This window comes from Triticum dicoccoides, chromosome 7A, assembly GCF_002162155.2.
Source record: "Triticum dicoccoides isolate Atlit2015 ecotype Zavitan chromosome 7A, WEW_v2.0, whole genome shotgun sequence".
Taxonomy (NCBI): domain Eukaryota; kingdom Viridiplantae; phylum Streptophyta; class Magnoliopsida; order Poales; family Poaceae; genus Triticum; species Triticum dicoccoides.
This window is the reverse complement of record NC_041392.1, coordinates 523,306,046-523,315,224: the sequence shown is the minus strand read 5'-3', so window position 1 is coordinate 523,315,224 and position 9,179 is coordinate 523,306,046. Positions and strand designations below refer to the sequence as shown.

Sequence of the window (9,179 nt, the reverse complement as noted above, 5' to 3'; positions counted from 1 at the left end):
GAACCTGAGCTTAGCCTTCCTCCCGGAGGAGATTGACAAGGCGGCGCTGGGTATGAAATCTGACATTGCGCCGGGGCCGGATGGGTGGCCGATGGCGATGTTCAAGCGGTTTTGGCAAGTGCTCAAAAACCCCATTTTTGACGTGTGCAATGGTTTTATGCGCGGTACGGTAGACATTTCCCGCCTGAACTTTGGGGTTCTCTCTTTGATCCCCAAGGTCCCGGGTGCGGATCACATTAGACTTTTTCGACCTATCGCCTTAATTAACGTCCCGTTTAAAATTTGTGCTAAGGCTTGTTCTACTCGCATGTCTCCGATAGCCCACCGCATTATTAGTAGAACCCAGTCCGCGTTCATTCGGGGACGTAACATCTTGGAGGGGTCGCTGGTCCTCCAAGAAATTATCCACTCCCTTAAGCGCGCTCGACAGCCAACGATTATCCTCAAACTCGATTTTGAGAAGGCGTACGACCGCGTGAACTGGGAGTTCCTCCGACAGGTACTCCTGGACCGAGGTTTCTCGTCGGTTTGGGTTCACCGCATGATGCAGTTGGTCTCGGGAGGCGAAACGACGATCGCGGTGAACGGAGAAGTAGGGAACTTCTTCCGCAACAAGCGCGGGCTGTGTCAAGGGGACCCAGCGTCGCCGTTGCTTTTTAACTTCGTGGCGGACGCTTTAGGCGCCATGCTAGACAGGGCTCGCCTAGCCGGCCACATTAGGGGTGTCGTGGACAACCTAATCCCGGGAGGAGTGTCCCACTTGCAATACGCGGATGACACTCTTCTTCTTTTCGAGCCCGACACACATAGTATCGCTTCGGTCAAAGCTATACTGTTGTGTTTCGAACTCATGTCGGGACTAAAAATTAACTTCCACAAAAGTGAGGTGGTGTCCATAGGGATGGATGCGACAGAAAGTCAACGGGTCGCCAACCTGCTTAACTGCAAACTAGGCCAGTTCCCGTTTACTTACCTCGGGCTCCCAATTGCGGCAAAGAAGTGTACAATCGCTGACTGGGAGCCCCTCTCCTCCAAGGTGGCGAATAGGGTTTGCCCGTGGAGGGGCCATTTTATGTCTTCAGGGGCAAGACTAATCCTTACCAACACCAGCCTCTCATCTTTGCCCATGTTTGCCATGGGTCTGTTCTTGCTGGCGGACGGGGTACACTCTAAGTTTGACACACCGCGGTCCCGTTTCTTTTGGGAAGGAGCGGGACCGAAACGAAAATACCATATGGTTAAATGGCAAGCCGTGTGTCGTCCCAAAACCCAGGGGGGTCTCGGGATCATCAACTCCAAGTTGATGAACATCGCACTAATGTGCAAGTGGATCTGGAAAATGACTCAGGTGAGACTGGCCTCTGGATCGACCTCCTCCGGGCAAAATATTTCCCGCGAGGGGATTTTTTTGACGCGGCTCCCAGTGGGTCTCCTTTCTGGAATTCCATTCAATCCCTTAAACCCCTCTTTGCCAGGGGTGCAAAGTTTGCGGTTAACAACGGACGCTCTACGCGTCTCTGGCTTGATCACTGGATTGGCCAGCGCCCACTATGGGCGGAGTTCCGACAACTATACTCCTTAGCGGTCGAACCCGAACAACGGGTTACCTCGGCTCTTAGCACCTCCCCCCCTGTATTAACTTCAGACGTGAGCTAATCGGGCCGGAGTTGGCAGATTGGGACCGCCTTCTGGCGCTACTTGCGGACGCCCGACTGTCGGAATCCGCGGACCTGATCTCGTGGAGACTTGTGAGCTCCGGCAAATTCTCTGTCAAATCCATGTACAGAGAGCTATGCCACGGTCAGATCCCGGCGGCGGCCACGGGGCTTTGGAAGGCAAAGATCCCGCTCAAAATTAAGGTCTTCCTTTGGCAACTTTGTCAAGATCGCCTTCCTACCTCTATTAACCTCGCTAAACGCAACGGCCCCGCCGCTGGCCCCTGTGCGCTGTGTGGGGTCCCGGAAGATGCTGACCACACCTTCTTCCTTTGCTCCCTGGCTCGTTTCGCTTGGAGCGCGGTCCGGGAGGCCGCGGGAGTGGATTGGGATCCACGCTCCCGACCTGAGCTCGTATCTTCCTTATCTGGGTTTCAAGGCGCGTCTCGTAGGGTCATGTGGACTTGTGCGGCGGCTATGCTATGGGCTATTTGGAATACCCGTAACAAGTTTACTATTGAGGGGGTGTTCCCCTCGCATCCCGCTGACGTTATCTTCAAATGCATCGTTTTCTTGCAGCAATGGGCATCGCTGGGAAGACAACAGGACTCTGATCTCCACCGCCAAGCTATCTGTCGTCTCCATGCCGTCTACTCCGAGGCTCGAGCTCCGTCGCCTGCTCAACTGGTTGCCGCATATGGATGGGCAACCCCTTTTGGTCTTAGTACCTTCCGAGCCTGCGTGCTCGCTGCTTTTGGGCCGTTCTCCGCCTTGTAACGCAACTGTGCGCTCATTTAGCGGCCTGTCCTCTTATCTGTCGTGTTAGTTTATGCTGTTTTGTTCGGTGGTTGTGCTACTCTGCCTAAGTTTGTGGGCTTTATTAATTTAAAGCCGGACGTCTCTGACGTCTATGTTCTAAAAAAGTTTGCCTACATGACCAGCCACTGTCTTCACATGTGCGACACACCCAAAGGTGCGAAGATGATCCACTGTAGGTTTGCGCCCACACCATGCCTCGTACGGAGTCATGCCAACGACACTCTTCGTCGGCGTGCGGTTCAGCAAGTACACAGTCGTCGTCACCGCTTCTCCCCAAAACTTTGTCGGTAGACCCTTGCTCTTCATCATGCTTCGAGCCATTGCTACAACGGTTTGGTTCCTTCGCTCCGCTACACCGTTCTGCTGCGGAGAACATGGCGCGGTCAGATAACGCTTGATCCCGTGCAATTCACAGAAGTCGGTGAATTCTTTTGACGTGAACTCAACCCCCCTGTCCGTACGAAACGCTTTCAGCTTGGCTTCTGCTTCGACCTCTGCTGCGGTCTTTATTAACTTGAAGGCTTGCAACGCCTGGTCCTTCCTCTTCAAAAGCACAATCCACATGTACCTGCTGTAATCATCAACAACGAGCAAGAAATACTTATTTCCACTTGGGGTTGCTGGTGTAATTGGGCCACACAAGTCACCATGCATCAACTCGAGCACCTTGCTTGCCCTGTACACTGCTTCACGTGGGAACGATGCCCTTCGTTGCTTACCAACTAGGCAGCCGTCACACAACTGCTCAACATGATCGATGCTAGGAATTCCATGAACCATATTTTTCTGTCCGAGTTGCCGCAACCATTGGAAATTCATATGTCCATATCGTGCATGCCACTTCCATGCCGTGTCCTCAAAACTTGCCAGTAAACAAATCGGATCAGATCTATCGAGGTTCAGAATATAGAGACGATTCGTTGATCTTTTCACTTTCATCAAAAGCATTCTTTGCCGATCATAGCCCCATAAGAAGCCATCCTCCAAGACAATCTTGCAACCACGTTCCTCTAGTTGTCCGAGACTTATAATGTTGCTCTTCAACTTTGGGATATAATATACCTCGGTCAGCGCCTTATGCTCGCCATTGCGAGCCTCGAACAGGACAGTACCTCGTCCCTCAATTCTGACAGTTGAACCATCTCCACACCGCACCGTTCCGCCCACGGCCAAATTCAACTCGGAGAACTGCGATTTATCGCCTGTCATATGATTACTTGCGCCTGTATCGAGATACCACACTGTCTTGGCCCGTTCCTTGTCGTGGAGATACACCTTCTCCTTGAATAATGTCACCGATTCCATGACTCCTGTTTGAGGACTTGCTGGTTCCTCCTCCATGAGCTCACAAGCTTCTATCATCAGCAGATGCACACCTTCATCACCGCCCTTGGTAGCAATGAGGGCCTTTTCCTTCATCGGTTTTCGACACTCAGATTTAAAGTGCCCGAGTAAATTGCAATTGTGGCAGCGAATCTTGCGCTTGTCAAACCTTTTCTTCGGCTTCTCGCGCTGATCATCACCCCTGGCATAATTCTTTTTACTGGGTTGTAATTCTCCTTCTTGCCGCCACTACCAGACGCGCCGTCGTTCCTTTTTTCTTTCGCGATCATCGCCTGTAGCTGACTGCGCGTGAGCATGAGATACTCGTCTTGCTTCCCATCGCTTGATGTTAGCTTCATCCGCTCATCATGAGCCTTGTAACGACCGACCAGGTCATCCACCGTCAACGTCTTCAAATCGACGCACTGCTCGACTGCCGATACTATTGGCAAATATCGCGATGGCGCTGCACGGAGGAAACGTCGCACGACTGAGATCTCTTCCAGATTTTCACCGAGCGTACATATGCTGTTGACCAGGGTTACCACCCTTGCTGTAAACTGCTCCACAGTCTCATCATCTTCCATCTTCAGCGACTCATATGTTCTCATCATAGACTGCAGCGTGGCTTCTCGCACTCTGGCGTGACCAAGCTGCAAAGTTTTCAATGTATCCCACACGTCCTTGGCTGTTTCCATGGACATGAGATGCTGCATGATATCCATCGGCATAACCGAGTAGATTGCGCTCGCTGCCTGACGATCTCGCCAGCGCTGCGCTCCATCCTTCTTGAACTCGTCACCGCCGGGGTCGACGATGTGCCAAAGCATGTGTGACTCCATGGCGCACTGCATAGTTGCTGCCCAAACACCAAAGTTCTCGCGGTTGAACCGCGGGAATTGCGTCGGTGGTGCCGCCGCCGCCGCCGGAGCTGGCGCCGCAGCGCCCGACGCCTCCGTCCCCTTCTTCTTGTCGTCTTCGCTCATGCCTTCCCGTTACTAGGTTAGCACGCAGCCAGGCTCTGAATACCAATTGATGGATCGCAGGGCAAAAATCGGATCTGCAGAACTCAATCTCGAGCTAAGCAAACCCTAAACTTACGAACAAGAAAGAAGATAATTTGGTGCAGCAATACGAGCTGCTTTTCGTGGTCCTTTTCATTGCATTATATAGGGATACAAATCACGTCCAACACGGCACAGGCCCAACACGACGCGACCCGGTACAACGCCGGTTTACAAACCTTTCCTAATACGACCTAACCTCGTACGTATACTGAACCGACTCAAACAATTCCTAACACAGCACATCACCTAACATGAAGCTTAATTGCTAACAAGATTCCCTTAGGCTTGCCAACTTGTGGCTTTCATTTTAAAGAACTAACCTTAGACAAGTTTGACAATATTATATGGTAAAATGTGACATTCCTAGGCCCAGAACCGAACAGCCCCTGAATCATCCTGTGAGGGAGGCGGGATGGGATTGTTCGGATCTGTTACTGAGGGACGATCAGTCGGAAGTTATCACTGTCCTTTTTCTATTCCGGTGAACCAACAGAGCCCTAGGCGTTTACTAACTCAGTCATGTTAAAAGGACAATATTACTATGAAAGAGGTAAGTTGTAATCTCAACATTCATTTACAAAAATGTAATATTTTAATTTTTCATTTGACCAATCAACACAGTTATGTGTTTTTGAACATACAAGAGCTACATTAATATTTCAGCGTCATAGCTGATTAGTTCATTAAGGTCGCCAACAGGCCGGTATACGCCTCGAGTTGCCCTATCAGGTATGGCCGAAGTGTTGTTGGTGGGGGCATCTCTTACTGCCGTACAGCTCCTCCGGTATTTATGTCATCCCGACTCTTCTCATGACCATCACCCAAGCAAACGGCCGATATCTCTATGCTTAAAAGAAGCCAAGCTATCTAGCCAAGATCTTCCACTTGCACACAACATTCTCCCTTGCACCACTCAGCCAGCAGCGACCAAACACAAGCTCGTGCGAGTCATGGGAGATGCGCTGTGCGATCAGCTCCTCGTCGACGTCGACGGCGAGTTCCAGCTCCCCACCGACGCTGAAGACCTATTCAGCATCCTCGAGACTTGGGAGGACTGCGTCAACGGCGCCGCTGCAGTGTTGAGCCCCACGGCCGGCGCCAGCAGCCGTGGTGGGCTGCTGGGCGGTTCTGCGCCGGGGAACAAAGGCAGCAAGCGGCGAGCGCGGCAGGACGAATGTGACGGCATAGCGCAGGCGCAGAAGAGGCAGAAGTGCTCGCCGGAGGAGGGAGGCGGCGCGGCGCCGAAGACGGCCCACATCACGGTGGAGCGCAACCGCCGGAAGCAGATGAACGAGCACCTGACCGTTCTGCGGTCGCTCATGCCATGCTTCTATGTCAAGCGTGTAAGATCCTCTTACTTTCTATGTGCTCGCTGCGTGCATCATGCACAGCTTTCCATACGTAAACTGGAACTAGCCGATGTTTACTTGTTTAGATGTTGGTTCTTTTTGTGTTAACTAACGAACTAGAGGATGATTCGTTAGTCCACGTTCTGTACTACCGATACTCTGCTAGATTATCACTTATTGACAGTGACATCAACCTCCATGGATCTTCCTCGTTGGGAATTGGGATCCAGTCCTACGTAAAGTAGGTACTACTGGTGTACCACATGTCTACAGCGACACCACTGCCTGCCTGCCAAGTGCATCAGTGCATGCATGCTGACTACTGAATGCAACTGTGCAAGGCCATGGCCCAGCCTAGCTTTTCTTTTTAGAGAGAGAGAGAGAAGAATGGCCCGGCCACTAGCTAACCGATGAGTAGCATATCTACTTTCTTTCTTGGAAACCCTGAGCTTAAATTGCTAGCTGCGGGAGGATGCTTTATTCATCAGTCGTTAGACCTATGCATGTGGATGGCACTGACATATGCTAGGCCTTTTTTGGATCAGGGTGACCAAGCATCCATCATCGGAGGAGTGGTGGACTACATCAAGGAGCTGCAGCAAGTGAAGCAGTCGCTGGAGGCCAAGAAGCAGCGCAAGGCCTACACCGAGCACGTCCTCAGCCCGCGGCCGCCGCCGTCGTCCTACAGCCCACGCCTCCCGCTCAGCCCGCTCCATAAATCCACGCCGCCGCTCAGCCCACTGCTCAGGTCCACTCCGCCGCTCAGCCCGCTCCTCGCCGTCCCGATCAGCCCTGCCAGGACGCCGCCGACGCCAGGCAGTCCCTACAAGCTCCGGCCCCTGCCGCCGCCGATCTCCGGCTCCACCTACGTGTCCCCGGCGATGACGCCTACAGGCTACGATGCGGCCTCCTCCTACCTCCCCTCGCTCGACGCCATCGCCGCCGAGCTGTCGGTGTACGCCAACAGGCAGGCGCTACAGCTGCCCCCGACCGACCCACTCCCCGACGTGAGGGTGGAGTTCGCCGGCGCGAACCTGGTGCTGAAGACGGTGTCGCACCGCGCGCCGGGGCAGGCGGTGAAGATCATCGCCGCGCTCGAGTCACGGGCGCCGGCGCTGGAGATCCTCCACGCCAAGATAAGCACCATCGACGACACCGACGTCAACGCCTTCACCGTCAAGGTGTGTACGTACCATACCTAGTATCGCTAGCTAAGCTGTAGCTAACCGCGCGCTAGCAGTTGTCCTTACTTCCCCTCGCTCTCTAGCATGAACGTAGTAAAGGCATGCATGCATGGGACCAAACACTGCATGGACGTATACTAATTAAAGCCGAAGAGGACCTGCATTTCGTTTCATGTGAGGTTCCCGTGTTAAGTGCATGTGCATATACTGGCCAATCACGCTGAAGCTGCACTGGGCATCAACGTGTGTTGGATGGCAGCTTGGACCCGGACCAAGCTTCAAAATAGGGATCACGACCTACGTAACAGTCCTGTGAATAGTCTGGTACTACGTTGGTACGTATGCACTGCCGAGTTGCATGTAGCTAGTTAACTCAAAGGACTAAACTGATGAAAAATGTTCCATAAAAAAACTGATGAAAAATGTGAGCAGCATGTTTCAAGACAAAATGGTCAAATATTTGGACAACTGTCTAGAATCTGTGAAACACACACTTGCTAGGAACTCGGACCCTTGTTTTTAGTTACTTAATTTACAATATTGGAAGCAATATATACACCCTCGATTCCACAACAGCTAGCTGTTTCATCATGCGTTTAAAATGCATTGCTCGTGCGGATTACACTTTTGTTTAGCAAACTTGTAACAATTCCTAATATTGTACATGTATACCCTCTCACAGATTGGAATCGAGTGCTCACTCAGCGCGGAGGAGCTGGTGCAAGAGATTCAGCAAACGTTCTCGTAAAGGTCCCGCTTCGAGTTGAACTCTTTCTTGTGTTCCTAAGAGGGCTGAAACTCGTCGAATTGAACAGTGAAGATGCATGTATTGTTACGCATGCATAGGTTTGTGCATGTGTGTGTGTCTAGTAAGATCGAAACTGAGGATGAGCTGAGGAGCCGGGCACTTGAATGGTCGTAGTACAGGTGGTGCTCTAGCTATAGCTAACTAGCTAGATCGATCGTTTTTTGTGCTACCTGCGTACGTATGTAACTGCAGTCGTTGAATGGTACGTGCATTCATTTTCACAACTCATCAACTCGTACCGGCCCAGTGGATTCGTTTGGAATGCTTGCTATGCTAGCTTGAATTTTGCCTTGTATGAACGAGTAGGTCCGACACCTCATTCAGCTTGCAGGTAACATCTAATTGAAGTGAATTTTGGTGCATGAAACTCAATTGTTTGCCTCTTCTTTTGCCATATGGTGAACTAGTCATGGTTGCTGCAGAGACTGGGTGCTCTTTCTTAGAAAATGAAATCTCCATTTCCTAGCTTATGCATCCGTACAGACTGACTAATTTCCTGCCAAACATGACAAAAATCATGGAGTTAGGGTGTATTCGGACCGTTGTTGTAAATCATAATGGATGGGTTGTAGAATAGATCGACCCTTGTTTGAATGGACTTTGAATGCATCCTACTGAAAGCATAACTAGACACATGCATGTATCTATCTGTTTATATACTGAAAGCATAACAAGACACATGCATGTATACATCCATGACAATTTTATGACAGAATCAAGATAGTCATAACTGTGCTGTTGTAGAAGTGTTCCATGACATTACGAAAATTATCATCACGGAAGTGTCCACTTCCATGACGATAAATGCCGTGTCATGGAAGTGCTTTCGTCAAGGGTGACTGACACGTGGCATCCACCGTAACGGGTCGCTGTTAAGCTATCGGGTTCGGTTTTGGATCCGATAACCCGCTAACAGCCCAGACTAATGAGGATTTTTCACGTGTAAAATTTTCATTGGCCGGAGGAAACACGGG

General features: G+C 51.2%; 1 protein-coding gene across 1 annotated transcript; it reads left to right on the top strand.

Moving 5' to 3' along the window:
* Positions 1-5,702: 5,702 nt before the first annotated feature.
* Positions 5,703-8,427, top strand: LOC119331222 (transcription factor SPEECHLESS-like). The gene is made up of 3 exons (XM_037604398.1): positions 5,703-6,207; positions 6,759-7,394; positions 8,080-8,427. The coding sequence occupies exons 1-3, from the start codon at positions 5,815-5,817 to the stop codon at positions 8,143-8,145; spliced, it is 1,095 nt and encodes a 364-aa protein (XP_037460295.1). The 5' UTR covers positions 5,703-5,814; the 3' UTR covers positions 8,146-8,427.
* The last annotated feature ends 752 nt before the right edge of the window (positions 8,428-9,179 follow it).

What these genes read in the sequence shown, in the direction of transcription:
- LOC119331222 (XM_037604398.1), top strand. Translation starts at nt 5,815, where the DNA reads ATGGGAGATGCGCTGTGCGATCAGCTCCTCGTCGACGTCGACGGCGAG. An exon ending in CATGCTTCTATGTCAAGCGT is followed by an intron (nt 6,208 to 6,758) that starts GTAAGATCCTCT and finishes TTTTTGGATCAG; the next exon opens with GGTGACCAAGCATCCATCAT. An exon ending in TCAACGCCTTCACCGTCAAG is followed by an intron (nt 7,395 to 8,079) that starts GTGTGTACGTAC and finishes ACCCTCTCACAG; the next exon opens with ATTGGAATCGAGTGCTCACT.